The sequence below is a fragment of the Oryctolagus cuniculus genome, chromosome 2 (genome assembly GCF_051225735.1).
Source record: "Oryctolagus cuniculus isolate XC-2025 breed Fujian yellow rabbit chromosome 2, ASM5122573v1, whole genome shotgun sequence".
NCBI lineage: Eukaryota > Metazoa > Chordata > Mammalia > Lagomorpha > Leporidae > Oryctolagus > Oryctolagus cuniculus.
This window is the reverse complement of record NC_142868.1, coordinates 182,346,651-182,369,461: the sequence shown is the minus strand read 5'-3', so window position 1 is coordinate 182,369,461 and position 22,811 is coordinate 182,346,651. Positions and strand designations below refer to the sequence as shown.

Sequence of the window (22,811 nt, the reverse complement as noted above, 5' to 3'; positions counted from 1 at the left end):
TGGGAGGGAGGAACCCTCTCCGCTTCTGGGAGCCTCCACTGTCTCACTTGGTACTCCGACTGGGCCGCTCCGGTAGCTGGCTCTGTAAAGATGCCCTGGAGACAGCTAGAAAGGGCAGGCATGGCATCCTGCAGTCGGGAAACGCCGGCTGGACCTCTAGGTGACGTTGTCTGGGCAGCAGCTGGAGCCGACGATGAAGCCTGGCTGCCCAGCAGGAGGGGAGGCGGGTGTGCACAGGAGAGCAGGTGCGTGGACCCAGACATGGAGGATGGGGGAGCCGTCAGGAAGGGCATGGGGAGGCAGAGCTGGAAGAGCTGCGAGGAGCCCGAGACATAGGGCGACATCTGTACCTTCTTACCCCGCTGAGGGAGCAGTCGCTGCTCTTCAGCCGGGGGCCTGAGCAACCTTGAGGCCACCTGTGTTTTCCCAACAGCCCCTTCCCTGTCCCCCAGCACAGCATGGCACGGCAGGGGACTGTGTGGAGCCTGGAGCCGGGCACCCACAGGAGCAAGAAATCTCCACTCCCGTCCCATCCCGGCCACTCCCCACTTGCCAAGGGAGCTTGTGGCCCGACACATCACTCTCGGGGTCCCCAGTGCCCAGCCTGGAGGCCAGGGGGCCGGCAGTGCTAGTGCCTGTGCTGGGCAGCATGGACTTCTTTATGGACATCTTCCACTGTGGCGTGGCAATCGGGAGTGGTTTTATTAGCAGAAAACCTGCTTTGTTCAGGCGTCTCCGTGTTGCCAATCACAAGTCCCCTACAACATGTTACATTAAGTGCCAACTTGTTCATGGTCTCCTGTTGAATGCCCAGTGTTCCCTTGTATTGGCTGGGGCAGCAGATGGCAAAGGTTTCTGATTTATGACAAAAGCCCCGGAGGAGGGCTGAAGCTGGCGTCAGGTACGTGTGGCCGATGCTGCTCCCTACTTGTGCAGGGAAAACCCGTCCTCAGATTCAGCACTGCGGAGCATCTACCTGGCATCTTCACCGCTCCCGGGCGCTGAGTCTGACCACGGACAGCCTCCATGCTGCTGCTCGCCAGGGGCACAGTGTGAGAACCACAGAATTTTCTACACAAGCCTTCAGGGCCGAAACCTGAGTGTCTGGGCTTCCTACCTCCTATGACGCGAGCGCAGACCCCTGCACAGCACAAGGGGTTACAAAGCAGAGCCCCTGTCCCAGAAGGAGGGAAGAGCCCCAGGGCCCGGATCCCCACCCCAGGCCACACTCAAGCTCAGGGTTAAGCGCCTCTCTCCCCCTAGACCTCGGCCAGGCTGCCCCTTTCCCAGCTCTTCCAGGAGCCCCAAGGAATTGGAGACGAATTCGCCAGACCTGCGGCCCCGTGGGCGCCCTCCAGAGCAGCTCTCACACAGCTCTCCTGTCCTGCTACAGGCAGGTCACACCCACTTCTTCTGGAACTTTCTCTACTAACCCAGCCCAGGAGCAGCAGCTCAACACACCCGCTGGGCGGGGCCAGCGCAGCAGGTGGAGCTGCTGCTTGCAAAGAGCTCCAGTCCACTCCTGACTACTCCACCCGGTTTCAAGCCAGACCCCCGGGAGTCGTCCGTGACTCGGTTTCCCCAGCCTCCAGCCCGTCAGAAAGCCTCATTTCATTCTGCCTCCGAAACACACCTCGCGGCTGCCTTCTCGCGCTGCCACTGGAGTCTGCACGCGAAAGCCTCCACGGCCCCCCGGGACACTCAGGTGCTAAGCAGCCTCCCGCAGGCCCCACGAGCCCTGCCGGCTGCCCCAGCCTCGGCTGACCCCACTTTCTCCCTCGCTCTTTCAGCCCAGGGGTGCCTCTGACAGAGGAGCCAGGGCCTCTTTGTTCAGTCTCTTCTGCCTAGAACATTCTCTCACATCCCCTCCACACACAGTTCTTAGACGCCACCTCCTCCAAGAAGTCCCTCCTGACCACCCCATCGAAAGCAAGCCTGGGTTTTCGTTTTTTCAGCCCCCTAAGGGCAAGGGGGCACACACATGATGAGACCCGGGCACTGCAGTGAGCGCATGGACACGCAAACCAATCACTACCCAGGGATGAAGCAGCTCCCTAGACATTTGAAAGGTGCACCTGAAGCGGACAGCAAGGCTCAGCCAGGCCCGGACAACAGTGCCCAAAGGTGGCTGAGGCCGGCGTCTAGTTTCCCGGCTCTGCAGGCGGTCGGGGCCCAGGTCAGAAGGTGCCTCACCTCCCTTTTCCAGCGTGCCAGCCACTCGTCCCGCTTGCGTTTGCTGATGTAGTAGGGGTCGCCCGCCTGGAAGGTGAGCCGCGGCATGGGCCGCTGGCGGAGGCTGGACTCCCAGCCCAGGCCGCCCCGCAGCCGGCCCCGGGAGCCCTAGGACAGACACAAAAGACAGACGGATGGGTGTTAAAGTGGGCACTTCGAGCCCTGCGCCAAGGCTCGCTTCTCCCAGAGGGGCCCCAGAGGGCACTCACGTGGCTCAGCGCACTCCTGGCCAGAGCAGAGCGGGGTGCGTGGGTGGGCGGGGGCACAGAGCCCACAACCAGGAGGGGACAGCAAGGGGAGGTGCTGGAGCAGGCGCGCTGGCCTCTTGGGGGACAGCCGGCCTCCTCCCAGCCTCCACCCTCACCGTGCAAAGAAAGGGCGGGACAAGACTGAGGAAAACACTTGCCTCCATTTTCATGGATTCCACATTGGTCTCCTTCTGTTCTTTGCCTGTGGGGAGAGAAGAACAAAGGGTCAGTTGGCAGAGTCACTGGGAGCGGCTTGGAGGCCCCACTTGTGCCGGGGGTCCCTGGCCTGCCGGTGGCAAGCACGATGGCTCTGAGGAATCGGCAAGCCCTGGAACAGAGGGCACCGGGGCCGCTCTAGGGCTGAGCAGGAACGCAGGGCTCTGGGCTCTGGCTTCTGGCCGGGCCGCCCCCAGCCACCAAAGTGAGGAGCAGCATGGCCGGGCTTGTGCCCGGGGCATGCCCAGGTGCCCTCCAGGCCCTGGCGTGCCTGTGTGGGGTGACCCCATGTCTGCAAGAATCAGGGTCCTCAGCTGGGAAATCAGGTGCTGGCCGGGCTCTCCAAGGTTCCGGATGTTTGGGTTCAATTATGAGTAGTCGCCTCTGTCCCTCCTGCCTCCCTGCCCCCTGTGTGGGCTCTCTGCGCTGGGCAGATCCAGGCAGGGGCTCAGGGACCTCCCCCCAGCTGCTTCTCCCCGAGTGAGATAAATGTTCTACAGTCAGCAGGCGGTTATACAGTGCTGGTGCAGGGCTGGGCATACAGTAGATGCTTAACACACGCGGTGTGTTCCCCTCTGCTGACACCCAGCGCTTCCCGCGGCTCTTCCCCGGACTCCCCCACAGCACCCTGTCCTCCTGGCCTGGTCCTCAGCCCTCGGCGCCCCTGGCAGGCCCTGCACCCCGGTCCCACAGCCGCGGGCCAGCTGCCCAGGCCTGCCCTGGATCCAGGCCCCCGAACGTCCTTCTCTGATGGCGAGACACAGTAGAGCGTGGACCCAAAGCAGGAAGGTCACGGCGCTGGCTCAGGGTAAGGTGGGGTGGGGGGGTGGGGTGTCGGGGGTGGGGGTGGGGGCGGGGGGAGTCAGAGCCCAAAACGGAAAAAACAGCCCCTGCTTCATCTCCTGGCCTGGGGCGGAAACCGCCAGGGCATTGACGGGCTCTGAACACTCAGCCCCCTCCCCCACGGGGAAGGCGCAGGGGGCATGGGGCTGGGGTCGGCCTCAGCAGCAGGCCGGAAGGGCCGGGCTCTGCGAGGGGACCCCCGCGGACCCCCGCGGACCCCCGGGCCGGGCGCCGGGCGAGTCAGACTGGCGGGGAGCGGCCAGGGAGGAAGCACGTGTCTGCCACGGGCACGTGCGTGGGCGGCCGGGCGGGCGCAGCGTACGTGGCCGGCCTTTGAGGGCCCGTCTTCCCCCGCCGCGTCTGCGCCTCTTCCTCCCCGCTTCCTTTACGTCGTCCTGTCTCCCTCCGCGGCCGGCTCCCCAACTTTCGCGGGGCCCCCTCCTCCTCTCAGCCCTCAGCTCCGCCAGGCGAGGCCCTGGGCTGCCAGAAGGGGGCGCCGGCCCCGGATCGGCCACGGCCTGGTGGGCCCGGCCGGGCCTCCGCGCGGGGCCGACCCGCTGCGGGCCTCCTAGTGGAGCCCGGAACAGCTGCAGCGGGCTTGCGGCCGGGGCTGGCGTGCGCGACCCCGGGGCTGGCTCCGGCTCCGGCACCGGCACCGGAGCGGGTCCCTGGGCCGCCGCCTCTGCCCAAGCCTCGGCCGGACCGCGGGTTTCCCACCTGGGCCCTTCCGCGGCCTGTGACACTGAGGCGGAATCATTTATTCATGAGCATGGAAGGAAATCAGGGCTCACAGCAACGGTGCAGATGACTGAACGCTGGTCCAGCCCCAGGTCTGGCAGATGAGGGAAGTGAGGCCTGGGGAGTGGCGGGAGACCAGAGGTCGGGGCTCCCTGACGACCGAACCCCCAGCCCTCGCCACTGCCCCACCCCCTTCCGGATTCCGCAGCCTCGTGCTCCCCAAAACAGAATGACTTTTCGTTATGTAGTTTCTGACTTCTTTCTGGAATGTTCTCCCGGACAGGCTCTGCGCATGCCCAGAGGGATCGCGCACGCGCACGCGCACACTGTCCAGGCTGGCCCAGTGAGACGCCCCCCTGGCTGCCTGGAGCGCGCGCTTGGCTGGAGCCTGGGAGGGGCAGCTGCTCCCTCGGCACCAGCCCCATGCAGTCCATCTGCTCCTGGCCCAGACCCACGGGCCCTGGCAGAGCCAGGTGGCTGTGTGCCCTCCAGGGTGGTCCTGACAGGCCCGGACAGGACCCTGGGGGCGTCTTGGGGCGCAGCAGGCGGGGGAGGCCACGGCTCGCGACCCTTCCCTGTTGGTCCAGGACGACACCCAGCCGGGGGCCCAGGTTCTTTCTCAACAACCCTGAACCTCCAGGACAGAGCCGAGGCCAGGTTCACCTCAGGGCATCGCTAGTCCGGGGCTGGCCCTGGGCCCAGTTCGAGCGGAGAGGAGCTCTCTGCTGGCCTTGATCCCGCCTCTTCACTAGCTGGACAAGCCTGGGCGGGTCATTTTGCCTTTGTGGACCCTCGGTGTCCCCATCGGAAAATGGGGAGCACTCAGAGTGCTCCTCACAGGATCAAGGCGGGGGCGCGAGGGTTTCTCAGACTGTAGGGTGCACAGGAATCCCAAGGACATCTTTCAAGCATGGTTCAGTAGGTCCCAGCAGGACCTGAGACTACATTCCAGCCTCCCTGGCTCGTGGATGGCTGTGGGCAGCAAGGCTGGAGGACAGCCAGCCCACAGTGGGCGGCAGGGAAGGAGAGCCACGTTGCGGGGCCACCTGCCATCACCTGCCTGTCCGGGGCTGGCCCTTGTGCCGGCCGCTCCCTCCTCTCGGTTCTTTCTCCTGGCTGTGCTGGCAGAGCCTGGGCTCCCTGCGTGCACACAGGAGGGTGCGCGGGCCACAGGAACCTCTGCTTTTGCCATGTCGGAACCAACGAAAGGGGGTTCCGGTGGAGATGGAGACAGAGGGGGCCCCCGAGAAGAGCCCTGGAATGAGGGGAACTGAAAGGAGATGGCGGCCAAGTTACTTCCTCCCGGGCTGGGGTGTCGTTCCTCATCGGAACCAGCCAGCTGAGCATGCGCTGTGCATCAGCTGACCACTGGGCCGGGAGCCGGCCTCTGCACCTGCTGCCCCTGGCAGATCCTCTCCTCCACTGCCCGTCTCCCAGCTCAGCATCTGGGCCATTCACGGTGGCCTGCAGGGGCCCCAGAAAAGCGTTTCCACTTCCTGGATAGCTGGGGCCAATGGCAGTGTCCCCAGCTGCCATTTGTGTTTTGGAGGTCAAAGAGACTTCCGGCAGGTTTTTTTTTTTTTTTGCCCACCCAGACTAGCACTTAAAATTCTGAGGAAGACCCACCCAGTGTCTGGAAGTCCCAGACCCACGCGGCACACCTGACCAGCCCATCTACACGGCCACCTGGCTCACAGGTGCTGCTCCCTGACACAGCCCCCAGAACCTCTCCCCCTGCCACAGGTGGCAAGTGATCTTTTCACATCACGAAGCCGAGTGCACCACCCTGAAAGCCCGGTCTGGCCCCCTGTGTCTCTCCCCAGCTCTCTCCACGCCTGCCTTGTGGCTTCTGCCTGCTCCCTTGCACTGGGGAGCCCACCTGGGAGCGAGTGTCCCCGCTCTGCCCCCACATGACGACTCTGGCTCCCCCTGCAGCTCGGGCTCACTCAGCACTCAGCTCCGGGCACCAACACACGCTTCCAAGTATGCATTTCTGTCTCTCCGGCCCACGGTGAGGTCCCGGAGGGCGAAAACCAGGTTCCTGCTCCTGTGGGTTCCCTCAGTCCCTGACACAGATCCTGGCACACACTAAACTGGTATCTGGTAAACACCTGTTGACTGGCTGAAGCAGGTACTCCCGTGAGCAATAGAAAGGGAGATGGGGGAAATCCCAGACTGAAAGCCAACCAAAACCAACCCGTAGAGTTGCCCAACAGCCTGGAGCATGGCTCCATGCACCAGGCAGGAAGCACAGCCGGCCTGAGCAGCGGCAGGGTGCCAGCCACAGGTCGGTCCCAGCCTCTGGACACCCAGAGACACCTGCCCACAGCGAGCACCATGTCGAGCTGGGAAGGGATCCCACTTCTTCTCTGCCTCAGATTCGCCCCACCCAGACCCCATGAAGTGTGAGGACACGCAAGGAGGCCTGCACGGCCACGGGGGGACCACCCTGGCACTGAGCACCTCCATAGCAGCAGGAGGCTGGAAGGCACAGGACCAGGATTTTGTGAGCCCTGGGTCAGCTGCGGACAGGCCTGGGCCGTGAGCAGGCACTCTGTCTCCGAAAGTCTCCTTTTCTCCCTCCCCTACAGATGGGCACAATGCCACCTGGGATGGAGTCAATCAAACAACAGGGCCTGAGAGAGTGGTTGGCACACAGCCGGGGCAGTATCAGTACTGGCTGAATAATAAATGCAAGATATTATAAATCACACTTGGAACTCTCGCTTCTGGAAATAGTCTATTCCGCAGGAATATTAGGTTCGGATGCGTGTGAAAATAGGTTCCGCCAGTTGATCAATTTACTCATTCCATCACCCGGCACTTGGAAGGAAGATGTTTTGAAATTAAAATGCACATATGCAAAGCAACCTGGCAGGACCCTGGGAGGGCCTGATGTGAGAACGCGAGAGGAGGTGCTGTGTAAGCTGCGAAGCCCTGTGCAAATGCTAGTTGTCCTCATTACTGACATGTTTACAGCTTGGTTGGCCCTGAAAGCGTTGGCTTAACCTGAAAGAGAACAGTGGGCAGCGCGCCAGGATTCCAGGGCCAGGCCGAAAGTCCCCTGACGGAAAGCTCTGGGCTAGGCCACGCAGGCCACCCTCGCCCCGCTGCCCTTGCCTCCCACCCTGCGTACCACACAGTCACGGCCAAATTCCCAATCAACCAAACCACCTGCTGCCCTGAGCGCCCCCGTCAGAAGCTACCTAACTGGGCAGTGCCCAAGAGCTGCTGGTCACGTGGTAGTGCAGGCAGGGGCCAGGCGGGATCTGAGGGAAACTGAGGCACACAGCCAGCCAAGGAGGCAGGGGGATGGCCAGTAACCCAGTGTAGCAGCCACTGGCATCATGCACACCCCCGTTGCCAGATCTAGCTTTGTCTCTGTGTGTGAGAAGCCAGAACTCCAGATTTTTATGTGAAATTTCTTGATTTTTAAATATTGGCAACTAATTTTTACAATATTTTACACACTACACGAGCCAAGTAAACCATGTGTGCGGGCCGTACTCAGCCAGTAGCCTCCGGGCCTCAGCCTGGGTGAGCAGCTCAGCTCCCTGCTCCCCAGCCTGGCCCTCAGGGACTCCAGTGGGGCCCAGAGAGGACACCCCTGTGCCGGGCACTCACCCTCGCCTGCAGGGGCTCCTCGGCCCTCCTTCGGGGTGCAGCAGCCATTCTCCACCGCTCTGGAGGCTTCGGGCGGGGCCTCGGCTGCACCCTCGCCCTCAGCTGGGGCCCCGCCCTTCTGCCCCCCAGCAGGGCTCCCCTCCTCCGGCTGGGGCTCACTCCGCTTCTCCAAGTCCCCGTTGGGTAACAGCTCGGAGGGCCCTGAGTCCTGGGCCATGGACGGGGACTTGGAGGTGACCGCAGGGTCCTTGGGCGTGTCGCTGCTTTCCACCTGGAGGGATGGAGACAGACACACAAGGGGAGGGTTAGGGCCGTGGTTGGAGTCCCCGGGCAGTGCTGCTGCGTGCTGCCCCTCTGGCCAGAAAGACTGCTCGCAGAACCCTGCAGTAAGCAGACCGGGCCGTGATCCTGCACACGGCATCGGCCTGAGCCTTTGAAGCCAAGGTGTGTGTGTGGACTCCAGCTTAAGTAACGGGAAAGGAAAGAAGGGGCACCCCCGTGGCCCGCTGTGGCCACACGGGGCTTCACAAACTCACCCCCATGCTGTCCGTTACGCCTGCAGGCTCCCCAGCAGTGGACCCCAGTGCCCCGAATCAGTTCTGGGGAGCAGGGCTGGCCTGCCCTCTGGAGGCCACTCAGAAGTGTCCTTCCCCTCTGCGTGGGTCCCCACAGGCTCTCAGACCACCCCAAGAGCCGAGGCCCCCGAGAGCAACACACAGTCTCTGCAGGACCCCTCTGAGCATGGGGCCCCTCCACTCCCCAAAGGGCCGCACTGCCTTCTCCCGTAGCGTCAGAGCTGAGCTCGCTAAGGTGTCAAGAACCAAGGAAAGGAACAGCAATCCCACCCGCCCTGGGCAGTGTCCCATGTTGGGGCCAAGGCTCCTCTTGCCCATGAGCCCTCGAGGGCCTCTGACTCCCTGGGAGGCAGCCCAGGGACCTGAGGCTCCGGGAATTTTGTGATTGGCTCCAGCTCATGGTTTTTTAAGGACAGCTGCGTACCTCTTTGCCCTCTGCTGTCTGTGCATGGCCTGTCCTCGGCCACCTGGATGCAAGCGGCCAGGACATCTTGGGAAGAATGGACGTGTCCGTCTTGGGCGGGAGGAGGCAGGGGTCCCTGAGCTCACCACTCTGCCCCCACTTCCCTCCCCGGGCACTGGGTGCACTGAGTGAACCCTGCCCCACTGGTTCTGCTTGCAGAAAGTCTGCCCAGTACTGGCAGAGCAGACCTCCCAAAGGCTCAGCTCGCAGACACAGCCGCCTCGGTTTCCCCACCTGCCAGGTGCGATGGCCAGGCTGGACAAGTGGAGGCTGTGTGTTTCTTATTTTTATGATCTCAAATATTTTAAAGTTTTATTTGAAAGACACTGAGAGGGGGAGAGAGAGAGAGAGAGAGAGAGAGAGAGAGAGAGAGCAAGAGCACTTCCATCCACTGGTTCACTCCCCAGATGGTCCGAACAGCTGGGGCCGGGCCAGATGGAAGCCAGGAGCTCCATCCAGGTCTTCCACGTGTGGGGTAGGGACTCAAGATGCCCCTGCTAGGGTGCATCTCAGCAGGAAGCTGGATCAGAAGTGGGGCCGGGACTTGAACCAGGCACTCCAACATGGGATGTAGGTGCTCTTAAGGTACTGCCTCAAATACACGCCCCTTGGGTTTGTGTCTTTTTTTTTTTCAATGTATAAAAGTCAGACACGTGTGTTGTAGAAAATCCAAACCACACAAAAATGAATAGTGTTAAAGGATTAAAGCTCATATTCTAACTCCCTAACCCCAAAATTATTTCCCCAAGGTAAATCACTATGGTTTGGTGAGTATCCTTTCTAGATTTTCCAAGGTAAAAAAAAAGATTTTTTAAAAAAGATTTATTTATTTGTTTATTTAAGCCTGGAGCCTGGAGCCTGGAACTCCATCCAGGTCTCCCACATGGGTGACAGGGGCACAAGCACTTGGACCATCTTCCACTGCTTTCCCAGGTGCATTAGTAGGGAGCTGGATCGGAAGTGGAGCAGCCGGGACTCAAACTGGCACTTGTAGGGGGTGCCGGAGTTGCTGTCAGTGGCTTAAGCCAGTGTGCCACAACGCTGGCCCCTGTGTAAATTCTTTTTCCTACGATGTATAACGATGTGCAGGTTCCACGAGTACACACACGTATTCCCACACACACATCCGGACCCCAAGGTGGTGTTTGCTGAGAGGGCAGGCACCGCTCACAGCACTCTGCCTGTCCTCTCATGGAGCAGGCCCCGTGCCCATGGCTCCACCCCCGGGCAGGTGGGCCTGGCTCCTGGTGCAAGTGCCCATACGGTGGGGCTGCATTCCCGCCTACTTGCTTTTGGCAGCCATGAGCACCCTGCACTTAGGGCTGTACACACCTGTGTCCCAGACGTGGACTAGCCAGGTTAGGGGGCCTGTGTGTCTCCGTGTGGGGAGACACTGCCCAGTTCCCCCCAGAGGGCTGTGCCACCCAAGTGCACAACACTGGCCCCAGCCCCTGTCCTGCACGGTGCGAGCTCCAAGGTTGCTTCCCTTCTAGGGATCTAGGATTTCAACTCTGAGGAACCCCGAGTGGACAGACAGGGGCAAGGGCCTTGGAAAAACCCGGAACAGAACCAGGGTCCTCCCAGGTATACGTTCCTCCCTGCCAGGGCTTCCGGGTCCAGGAAGCCGCCCGAGGAAGCAAAGTGACTTTGCCAGGCTGCGTGGGGGGGGCTCCGCTCCATGGGAAGCCAAACTGTGTGCCCTCCTTGGCTGCTGGCGCACAGGGGCTGCATCAGGTCGGCAGCGGGGGGAGTGGGGTGGGTGAGGGGGTGGGGAGGCCTCCACTGAGGCCCAGCACAGCCAGGAAAGCCAGATGCAGGTGTGACATGGAGCGAGCAGACCCCTGTCGCCCCACGCAGCAGGGTCTCGCCTCTGCTGAAGCAGACAGGGCTCCGCAGGCCCAGAATGCTCCTCCCTGCCACCTTGCAGTCGCCCTGTGCAGGCAGCCTGGGGAGTGGCCCATCCCTGCCTCAACAGCCACCTTCCAGGGTCCAGCTGGGCCAAGCACCACAGAACCCTGGCAGAGCCACCACGAGGGAGGCAGGCAAGGGTCCCACGGACTCTGAGCCCCACGGAGCTGCTCGAGACGTCTCCTCCTGCCTGAGGGCCACACGGCCTCCTCTCGCCCCGGGACTCGCTTCCTGTTGACCACCAGCTCCGTAGCATGGAGACCCAGCATGCCCAGGCTGAGGGTCACTCAAGCAGGCAGAGTAGGAATGCCCCCCAGGCCGTGCAGCAGCCCATGCCCCTTTCTTTCTTCTGGAGCTGCTACCAAGGCTGGAACCCCCTTCCCACCTGTCCACACCCCCTCCCTGTGCTCTCTGCTCTGATGAGCCCCGAGTCAGCCAAGCTCTGGGATTAGAGAGAGCTGATGGCCCCTGCCAGGGACAACCCTTGACCCACCAAGAACCACCCCGGAGGACCGGCATCGATGCATAGTAGGTTGAACCTACGCTTTTGATACTGACATCCCATATCCACACCAGTTTAAGTCCTGGCTGCTCTACTTCCAATCCGGCTCCCTGCTAATGCACCTGGGAAAGCAGCAGAGGATGGCCCAAGTGCTTGGTCCCCCTGCCACCCATGTGGAAGACCTGGATGGAGCTTCTTGCTCCTGGCTTTGGCCTGGCCCAGCTCTGGCTGCTGTGGCCATCTGGAGAGAGGCACACTCAGCCAGGCCTGGACTTGGGCTCCACCTCCAAGCCCTTCCCCAGCTACCGTCTCTCTTCTCCTGTCCCCTGGCCCCAGCAGCATGTCACTCCTGGAGGCAGGGACTTTGCATGACTCAGCTAGACTGACAGGTGCCGGATCAGTATTCACAAGAGACTGATTACTGCAAAGCTAGGTTCAAAGTGATCATTTCCTGCTCTTAAGCTTGGAATTGGAATGGTGGTATTGCTGCCGGGGCAGAGGTAACTGGTAAACCCTCTCTCGTTTGCTTTGATTTTGTCTGCTGCCTTGAAAGGGGCCGTGGGACCCCTGGGGCTGTCACTGCGCCCATTACCTCTGACCACTGTGGAAGCCATCAGCAGCAATTGCAATTCTGACTTCCTCTCTCCTCACCTGTGGCTGTGGGAGTGGGCGGGGGGAGACACAACAGGAATAGCAGCAGGGAGCAGCCCTTCCTTCTACTCCCCCAGCTCCACCCTGGGTCTGAGTAAGGCAGGGTCCTGTCTCCCACAGCCCATCACGCCTCACGCTGGGCTTCAGACCCTGCCCAGCTCTCAAGGGGTCCCTCAGGGTTTGGGGACCACAGCTTTCCTTCCTGGCAAGACCCCCGTAGCCTGGGGACATGGCCTCCTGCCTCTCTGCTGCCTGTCACCACCCTCCCTCAGGCCTCTCAGCTGGGGGCCATCCACTTGGCTGTCACGTGGAGGAGGGGTACTGGCATCCAGTGGGTAAGGCCCAAGACGCAGGACAGCCCCTGTGGCAGGGAGTCACCCCCAGATGTCAAAAGAGGCTTTGAAAAACCTGGGGGCTGCCTTTTGTAAAACTTTTTAAAAACGGTGATAAAATATATGTAACATAAAATTTACCATTTTACCCACTTTCCAGTACACATTAAGTGTGCTCACGTGGCTAGACCCCAAGCAGGAACTCAGGCCCACAACCATGATTCTGCTGTCTTCTAAGGAATACTTTAAAGTCTGTGTGTCTCACGTGCACACAGACATGCACCTGCAGATGTACACACAGATACACCCACAGATGCACACAGACATGTACAGATGGGCACACAGAGATAGGCGCACACACAGATGCAAACACACACAGACACACACAGAGATGAACACAGAATGCGCACACAGACACAAATGCACCTATGCACACACACAAATGCACACAGACACAGAGACACATACAGAGTCTCACATACACAGATGCACACACACAGATACAGGGGCACACACACATGCATACACAGACACACACAGATGAACACACACCTCCCACCCAGCTCCCTGCTAATGTGCCTGGGAAGGCAGCAGAGGATGGCCCAAGTGCTTGGTGCCCAGCATCCATTCGGGAGACCCGGAAGGAGCTCCTGGCTCCTGGATTTGGCGTGGCCCAGCCCAGGTCATTTGCGGCCTCTTGGGGAGTGAACCAGCGGATAGATGCGCACACACAGACACAACTGCACATACGCACACACACAAATGCACATAGACACAGAGACACGTGGAGTTTCTCTCTCACACACAATGTACGCATACAAAGATGCACAGAGAGATGCACACACATATACAGGCCCATGCACAGATGCACACATACACACATAGATGCACACACAGATGCACACAGAGATGAGCACATACGAACAGATGCACACAGACATGTACAGATGCACACACATACACAGGTGCATACACAGTGCACACACATAAGCATACAGATATATACACACAGATGTACACACACACAGTCTCTCACCCACATATAGATGCACACACACACAGATACACACACACACAGAGATGAACATATACAGACACACACACAGGCACAGAGACAGACACACAGATAAACACAGACAGGCACACACACACCTGGCAGGGATTTGTGCTGGGCGCCAGTCTCGGGAAGCCTCGGCCTCAGCCCTGCCCCCAGCTCCCAGCCTCCTACCGTGTAGCTGGCAGGTGGGAGCAGCTGCTGGGCCTGCCTCACCCCCAGGGGTGGGTGAAGGCCCCAGCCCACGGCATGCCACGCTCGCTTACAAAGCTCTTTCTCAGCCTCTCTTGTTACAGCGCTCACCACGCTGCTGCCCCTGTTGGTCCAGCTCGTGTGCTTCTCTCCTCCACTGGGAGCCACACGTTGTTCGTCTTTTCATTTCTCTGCACCTCCGGCTCCCCAGCCCCCAGCACAGACCCCGGCACACATGCACTTATGAAATTAATGAACTTCAGGGGCTGCCTGCGACACTGGCATCCCATGTGGGCACAGGTTCCTGTCCCAGCTGCTCCACTTCCGACCCAGCTCCCTGCTAATGTGCCTGGGAAGGCAGCAGAGGATAGCCCAAGTGCTTGGTGCCCAGCAACCATTTGGGAGACCCGGAAGAAGCTCCTGGCTCCTGGATTTGGCATGGCCCAGCCCAGGTCATTGCGGCCTCTTGGGGAGTGAACCAGTGGATAGAAGACTTGTCTGTCTGTCTCTCTGTCTCTCTCTCTGTGTAACTCTGCCTTTCAAACAAGTAAATAAATCTTTTTTAAAAAAGTAATGAACTTCATGAGCACAATGAGGCTGGGGTAGCTGGTGCTGCCCATTCTTTTTCGAGGAGCAGGTTCCATGGCCCACGGCTTGCGTGGGTCACTCGAGTCCCACATCTCCTACATGTTCAGGCTGTCTCCGGCCTCTCAGGAAAAGCCCCTGCTCACCAATCCCAGGAACTCCGAGAAAAAAAAGGAGCCCCTGCTGGGCCCCGGAGGGGCCGGGAGAGGCAGCTGGCTTTTTCCATGGCAGCACGCACCCTGAGAAAAAGCAAGGTGGCGCCTCCCGCCGCCGTGAACCTGTCCAGGCCAAAGTCTACTCCCCCCCACCACTCTGCAAGAAGTCTGGGCCAGACCCCTCCCCAAACGCCCACAACAGCCAGGGCCAGGCCAGACCACAGCCAGGAGCCCAAACTCCCTCCAGGTCTCCCACATGGGCGGCAGGGACTCAAGAACCTGAGCCATCAGCTGCCGCCTCCCTGGATGTATCAGCAGAAGCTGGATCAGAACCAAAGCAGCCAGGACCCAGATCGGGTGCGCAGACGTGGGCTGCAGGCATCCAAGCACTGCACCACAGCCCCTGCCCCAGCGTTCAAGAGCTCCTCTGTTGGGGTCGTGGTATTTACACACAAAGGAAAAACGAGGCAGAGAGAGGTGAAGGCAACAAAGCAGGGGACAGGGGGCCCAGGCACCTGGTTGCAGGGTTCACCTGGAGGAGAGGAGCAAGACAGACAGGGCCTACGCACCTGCCCCTCTCCTCCTGGCCTCCCTCCTGCCCTTGGGCTCACCGGAGAGGGCCAGGCCTGCCGTTTCGCCTCTGAGGCTTCTGCATGGCTCAACTCCGTGCCATCCGGGAACTCTGCCACCCAGCCAGCCATGGCCTGGGGACACGCAGTGCAGTCGGGGTGCGCCCTGCTGCCACAGGACAGGGATGTGCACGGATGCCGGTGACTCAACAGAGACCTGCGAGCCCCTCCCCTCCACTCACACAGAGCGCTGTGCTCCTTCCAGTTCCCCCACTCCCGCAGGGCCCCAGCCCCTCTGCCAGCCTGGATTTTTCCAGGGTAATGCTGGTTTCCGGAATAGCCATCACGTCCACATAAGCAGGGCAGGGCAGCACTGGCACTGGGCCATGGCCGCCACGCCCCCTGGCCTTCCTGCAGCAGTCAGCCAGAGAGGCCCCCTGCCCACCTTCCTGGGGTGAGTGGAGCCAGACCCTGAAACTTGGGAAGTAGGACCCTGACCCCAACTTCCTTCTTCCCGATGGAGCAGCTACAAGGGCCACACGTGGGGGCTGGGGCAGCAGGACCATCAGCCAGAGAGGGCCACTCTGGTCCCCACCCATGCTCCCCTTCCAGGCCCCACCAGCTCCACACCACTTCTGCACTGAGCTGCCTTCCTCCCTCCCCCGACACCACCCATCCAGGAGTCTAAGGAGAGGGACTCAGGGCTCAGTGAAGCCTGACGGGTCACTCAGTTGCAGCCTTGGGAGGCTGTCCTGAGCCACAGCCAGCCAACAATACGAGACCCAACATGCGGTAGGTGGCCAGTCCACAAGTCCAGCTCCAGCAGGGACACCTGCCCACCTGGAAGCCCAGGGCCTGGCTGTGCTCCTTCAAGTCAACCTGCAAAAGGCTCCAGAATGGGCTGGGCACCCTTGCCAGGCCCGGGATGGAGAGGAGGCCCCCGCACCTCTGATTTCTGGTTTCAATCTCTGCCAGCCCCAGGAGACAGGTCTGGAAGGAAGGGGCTCCACCACGGAGAATGGTGCTTCCCTGACCTTCTCGAAGGTTCTCGGGAGGCATTCTCCCCCGCTGCCCCAGCTGCGTGTGCTCAACCTGCGCCCCCTGCCATCATCTCCCAGCCTTGGGGGGTGCTGGCCCTGGGAAGCCCTTGGGACGGGGGAGCTGTACTGTCTTCAAGCTAGCCTTCCCCAGGAGCACAGAGCTCTGTAGGTGGGGATGACGAAAGACACACGTCAGCAACACCCAGGGATGTGCGTGCCAGCAGGGACGCGGGGGCGTGATGCAGGGGCGGCCGGGCTCCGAGGAAGACCACAGCCTCAGCAGACACCTGTGTGAATGAACGCTGCGCGGGCGGTGGCTCTGGTGTGTGACTCGAGGGAAGGGGCCAGGGAGAAAAGAAATCAAACTGGGTATTTTTCTTTTTTTGAACAACAAAGCTGAGATCCTGCAATCTCAGTTTGATGCTCCCCCTCAATACAGCCAGTTTTCTCAAACAGCTTCCAAGAGGGCCCCTGCTCCATCTGCTCCCTTCTCTGACGACAACACTGATGCTGTCCCTGTTATGATGTCACTGGCGCCTGGAGCTTCCAATTCTGCCCAGCCACTGCTCCTCCCAAAAGACTGTGGGACTGTTTTCTAGCCCAACCCCCACCCAACCTCTTATCTCTGCCTGCACTCACCCCCCCCCCAGCCTCTATGTCTGCATGTACTCACCTCCACCCAACCTCTATGTCTCATGCACTCACCCCCCAGCCTCTATGTCTGCATGCACTCACCCCCCACCCAGCCTCCATCTCTCATGCACTCACCCCCCAGCCTCCATCTCTCATGCACTCACACCCACCCAGCCTCTATTTCTGCGTGCACTTCCCCCCCAGCCTCTATGTCTTATGCACTCACCCCCCAGCCTCTATGTCTGCATGCACTCACCCCCACCCAGCCTCTATGTCTCATGCACTCACCCCCACCCAGCCTCTATGTCTCATGCACTCACCTCCACCCAACCTCTATGTCTCATGAACTCACCCCCCAGCCTCCATGTCTGCATGCACTCACCCCCCACCCAGCCTCTATCATGCACTCACCCCCCACTCAGCCTCTATCTCATACACTCACCCCCAGCCTCCATCTCTCATACACTCACACCCACCCTTCACACCCACCCAGCCTCTATCTCTGCGTGCACTCACCCCCCCAGCCTCTATGTCTGCATGCACTCACCCCCCAGCCTCTATGTTTCATGCACTCACCCCCCAGCCTCTATGTCTCATGCACTCACCCCCCACTCAGCCTCTATCTCATACACTCACCCCCCAGCCTCCATCTCTCATGCACTCACACCCACCCTTCACACCCACCCAGCCTCTATCTCTCATGCACTCACACCTCAGCCTCTATGTCTCATGCACTCACCCCCAGCCTCTATGTCTGCATGCACTCACCCCCACCCAGCCTCTCTCTCTCATGCACTCACCCCCACCCAGCCTCTATCTCTCATGCACTCACCCCCACCCAGCCTCTATGTCTCATGCACTCACCCCGCCTCTATCTCTCATGCACTCACCCCCACCCAGCCTCTATGTCTCATGCACTCACCCCACCCAGCCTCTACGTCTGCATGCACTCACCCCCCACCCAACCTCTATGTCTCATGCACTCACCCCCACCCAGCCTCTATGTCTCATGCACTCACCCCACCCAGCCTCTATGTCTGCATGCACTCACCCCCACCAGCCTCTATCTTTGCATGTATTGAGCACCCAAGGGTGCTACTTCCTTCACTGCCTCCTCCTCAAAACTTCCTGATAGGGGCTGGTGTTGTGGTGCGAGGGGGGTAAGCCAGAGCTTTATGCCGGCATCCCACATCAGAATGTCAGTTTGGGTCCCGGCTATTCTGCTACCGATCCAGCTCCCTGCTAATGGCCTGAGGTGGCAGTGGATTATGGCCCCTGCCACCCATGTGGGAGACCCGGATGGAATTCCTGGCTCCTGGCTTTGGCCTGGCCCAGCCCCAGCTGTTGCAGCATTTGGAGAGTGAACCAGTGGCTGAAAGATTTCTCTCCCTCTTTCTCTCCCTCCCCTTCTGTCTCTCTGCCTTTCAAATAAATGCACCTCTAAAAAAGAAAACTTCCAGGTAAACGTGTTTTTCAGAGATGACGAAGAGTAGAGACCCCCTCCACCCACACTTCCGACCCACATGGAGTACATGTGCAAAGGGAGCCCTATCCACTCGGCAGGCAGGGCTGCTCACAGGCCACAGCGCCCGCGTGCGCCGCCTCCCCCACGCCTTGCTCGGAGAGGCCCTGGTCGCCGGGTGATGCTCTGCTTCTTTGACTTCCCCGACCCCCACCCCCTTCTGAAGGCCCCCTCGAGCTGGGGCTCCTCGGGCTTGTCTTCCTGGCTTTCCCAGTTATGCTCCTGGTGCCCACACCGCTGCAGCAGGCCCTGGTGCACCGCTGATGCGATGGCGTGGGTCAGGGAGCCAGCAGGCGGGTCTGTGGGAGCAGTCAGGAAGTTCGAACCTCCTGCATTACAGCACGAGCCTGGGAAGGCAGAGGAGCCGGCGGCAGCGCACCCTGCTTGGCTCCCTGCAAGGAGAGCGACCGCCAAGGGCCCCCGAATCCTGTCACACCAAGCTCTGGCTTGAAACCGAGGGGCAGCAGGCCATGGAGTTGCGGTTGGACGGGTTGGTGCAGGAACAGGTCTGGGCTGGAAACAGGAAGGGATCTGAGCTCTCTCTTGGCGCAAAGTCAAAAGGTCCTCTCTGCTAGCCGCTGTGGAGCAGAACCCACACGGCCAGGGCCACGGCCCTGCTGGCTGGAGCCTCAGGGGAGCGGCGCCCTGCCGTTCCGCAGCTCCCCCCACCCCACCCCGACCCGCCCATCTTCTGCTCCAAAGCGGGGCCATCCTGCCTTCCTGGACCCCGTCACTCAGGGTTGTAGGGGCGGACGCAGAGGGAGCAGCGCGGGCTTCAGCTCAGCACCAGCCCCCAGCACCCCTCCCCGCCTCCTCCCTCCCCTCCTGAGTTATTCTTAGCAAGAGGTGACCTCAGAGTGCTCCTTTTGAACAAAAAATAACCCTGGAGGAAGTTGGTGGGTATAAATCTTCAATGAACAAATTCATACAGCTAGTAAACAGGGGCCGGGGCCCCACGGGCAGGGCAGCCCCAGGGTCTGGTGGGCAAGGGCAGAAGCCTTCCTTCCAGCGCCCCACGCTGGAACCACCCATGGAGCACAAGGGCCCTCACAGGGCCGTATGGCCTTGTGACCAGGCAGCAGCCAGCCCCACACACCCTCCCTTGTTGCCCTCTATGCACCCAGGAACTGGTGACCAGGGAGCTGCCTGGATCCACACACCCCCACCCACCCCCGGGCTCGGGCCTACATGCCAGCCCCCTCCTCCCCGTCATAGGCACTGGGCAGCCCGCAGGCCCTGGCCCAGGTGCCAGCTCCCTTCCGAAGCCCCGCCCAGCCCTGCAGCTGGCTTCCTGTTTCCTGTGCCGGCTCACACGGCAGCATCCTGGCTCTCAGGGCCGAGCTGCCGACACAGCAGGCCCAGCCCTCTGTCCTCAGACCCTGGCTGCCTTCCCCCTGCCTCGCCGGCTCCCTGGCGTGTGGGTCAGTTGCTCCCCGCAGTTACAGCTCCCGCGTGTGCAGGCCGGTCCTGGACACTTTTCCACGCACTCCTGCGTGCGTTTGCCGCCTCGAGATGCTTGCTGAGGAGGCAAGGGCCCAAGTCCCGAATCGTCCTGAACCTTGGTCTCTTCATGTAAACACGGGATGGTAATGACAGTGGCCCCCACCTGCCTTCCACGGGGGTCACCGTGAGGCGAGGGACACGGTCTTCAGACAGCTTGCCTAATGTTGAACAGGAGCAGGAGCGCAGCATGGCCTGGCTCGGTGGGGAGACACAAGCTCTCCCCACCTGCTTTTCAAACTCTCAGGGATCACAGACCAGGGGTTTTGGTTTCGCACTTTTAAAAGTTCTCTATGCACCGAGCAAGGATGCTTTTGCAAAACATACAATGCCACTGTTAAAGGAAAACGCCAGGGGCGGGTGTTCGGTGCAGCGGTTAAGATGCCCGTTTGCGACGCCGACATCCCACATCGGAGGGCCTGGCTCCAAGCCACGGCTCCACTTCCAGTCCCCGCTTCCTGCTCATGTGTGCCCTGGGAGGCAGCATGATGATGGCCCAAGTACCTGGGTCCCAGCCGCCAGTGTGGGAGACCTGGACTGAGTGCCTGGCTCCTAGTTTCAGCCTGGGGCAGCCCTGGCTGTTGCAGGCATTTGGGGAGAGAACCAATGGATGAAGACTGATCTCTCTCTCCCTCTGCTTTTCAAATAAACATAAATCAATCGATAAACCAAACAATTTCAAAGCTCCTGAGCACTGATTCTGGGATTCCACAGGGACAGGTAACTGAGTGCTTCTGCGAGAGAGATCTGCAGAGCACGGGCTCGCTGGGCTTGGAGCTTGTCTTCCGAGTTCTCGGTAATTCACCAGCATGAACCTCACAAATGGGTCGGGAAGGGGGAACTCTCGGGGGAGGGGGTCATGACAGCTGACCTGGGCTTCATCTTCAAGCGAGGCTTTGATGGGCCGTGGCACTGGGCCAGGTGGAGAGAGGGGAGGCAGCGGGAGAAATGGGTGTGGCCAAAGGGGTAGCAGTGGGCGCCAGGGCAGGGGCAGGAGAGGTCAGATGAGGAGGAACCAGACGGAATATTCCAGAACTTGTCCCTTAGCAGACAGAGTCCTGGGAGACGCCTGAACAGAGCTGGGGGGCTGCATTTCCTGGGGCTGTGGGGGCCTCTTCTCTCTAGCACAGTGCACTGCAAAGAAGCCTTCTGAGTGGGGCGGCTCCTCCACGGCAGGTGCTGGTACCTGTGCTGTGTCCGCTGTGGAGGGAGGACGGGCGGGGCCTGGAGGGCACGGGGGTGGGGTGGGGTGGGTGGAGCTGGTGTAGGGGAGGGCAGAGCCTTGGACACAGGTGCCCGCAGAAGGCAGACAGATGGCCTTGCAGGCAAAAGAAGGAGCCAAAGACGCTCCGGCCTGGGGCTAGGAGGCCACGAGCGGACCCAGCTCGATCCCCTTGTCTGTCTGGACTGGCCGAGCGCCGTGTGCACAGAGCAAGCCTCCAGGCCTCCGGCAGCGCCGCCTCGGCTACACCTGCCAGGACCCGAGCCAAGCGCCCTTCCCTCTAGGCTGGCAGGATGACGTGGGAAAGCTCCTGGCTACACCTGGCCCCCACAGAAGCACGGCGTCCCTTCCCGTCAGCTCAGGCCCCTGCTCCCTAGGCAGCTTTGCCCTCACTGTGTGCTTCCCCCGCTGGGGCCTCGCCCTGAGTCCAGGGGGCTGCAGGGGTCGCCCAGGCCATGGGTGGCACCACAGCAGACCACGACTCGCACAGGCCGCACACTGTGGGCTGCTGAGAAGCCGACGCTGGCCCCCACCCGGAAGGCCTGCCCCCCGGCCTCCTGTACGTGTGGACTCCACTTTGCTCTGTGCCAAAGCGCCGCAGGAGGCGGACAGGGCAGGTGTTACAGACAGCCGTATTTTACCAATGAGGAAGCAGCTCAGAAAGGCTGCGTAACTTCCTCTAGGTCACACAGCCAGGAAGCAGTCAATCCAGATGCTGCTTCCCCTGTCAAACTGCACCTCTGTGGCCTGCCAAAGAGGGCTCAGCCTTCGCTGGGGCTGGCTCACTGGTGCCCGAACCTGCCAACTCCCCGCCACAGGTGCAGGGGGAGCGCATCCTCACCACCTGTGTCCATCGGAAGGGCCCCCAAGGCTCGGGCAGTGATGGACACGAGGCCATGCAGGCAGTGGTGCAGGATCTGAACCCTGGTCTGCCCAAAGCCAGGGCTTTTTCTTTCCCACGGGGAGCCTGCGGCAGGTGGGAGATTTATACGATAGCCCTCAGCCTCTTCCACCCACCGGGCTGTCCCCTCTCCTCTCTTACCGTCCACAGAGGGCCACCCGCCTGCCCGACTTCCTCGTGCCCTCTGACTCATGCTTTTCCCCGCCGCTCGGGGCCGGCCTTGCCTCTGACTCCAGAGACACACAAGGATGCCTCAGGGGCCGCTGGGTCTCCCCTGGCAGGGGCAGGGGCTCCTGCGCCCAGCGCCTGGGTCTGAGGAAGCAGGAGCCTGCTACGCATTGGGGGGGGGCTGCCCGCCCGGGCTGCCACGTGCCCCCTGGAGAGCACCCTGCAAGCTGGAAACGCCTTTGAAGCCTCATTTTATCAATGTCATGTGAACGTTTCATTCCAACCCATAAAACATCCCTTTGCTTTAATATTAGAATGTTGGAAATCACTCACCAGTTAAATTACTTCACTTCCGCCCCTCTTCCCTGCCGCGTCGCCAAGCAGAGCCGGCCGCCGTGCACCTCGGTTTGGGCGGACTCTCCGCCCTCCCACCCCCTGGGGTCCCGCAGATCCCTGGCTCCAGCCCTGTTGAGAACTTGTCCTTGAAAGCAGAGTTACAAACCCAGAGCCCTTGGATCCCCTCATTCTCAGCTGGACGGGGCTAAAAGAAAGGACCCAGCTGTCCGTGGTGTCAGGCAGCAGTCACAGCTCCCCCTCTGCACTTAAGACATGGTGGGGGGGGGCCTGCAGGGCTCAGCCCCGCCCCCTGGGGCTGCCCCCCCCCCAGCAGCCATGGCTCCCAGAGGCCTAGACCCTGGCCCTCCTCTGACAGGGACCACCAGCAGACCCTGGGCCTCAGTTCTTTTCCTGTAGGCCGGGGGTGCGTGTGGCCCTGGAGGGAGGGGCCTGCGCGTCCAGCCTGAGATCTGGCCAGCTCTCGGCTGCCCCTCCAAAGTGAGGCCATGAGTCAGGGGCCTCGGCCAAGTCCTGCTCCAAGCCCTGTCAGCCCAGTCGCCTGCACTTTCGGGGCCTCTGGTTGTTGCTACAGAAAACAAGGG

The 22,811-nt window shown here is 61.1% G+C and overlaps 1 protein-coding gene across 4 annotated transcripts in view; it reads right to left on the bottom strand.

The window, feature by feature from the left end:
* Positions 1-22,811, bottom strand: part of DNMT3A (DNA methyltransferase 3 alpha) — a 91,884-nt gene that overhangs the window by 31,541 nt on the left and 37,532 nt on the right. For all 4 annotated transcript variants that reach the window (XM_051840839.3, XM_051840833.3, XM_089326727.1 and 1 more), the window contains exons 4-6: positions 7,902-8,172; positions 2,639-2,682; positions 2,194-2,340 (exon numbers count right to left, since the gene is read on the bottom strand). In XM_051840839.3, the coding sequence (XP_051696799.1) occupies positions 2,194-2,340; positions 2,639-2,682; positions 7,902-8,172 (462 nt within the window). The remainder of the gene's footprint in view (positions 1-2,193; positions 2,341-2,638; positions 2,683-7,901; positions 8,173-22,811) is intronic.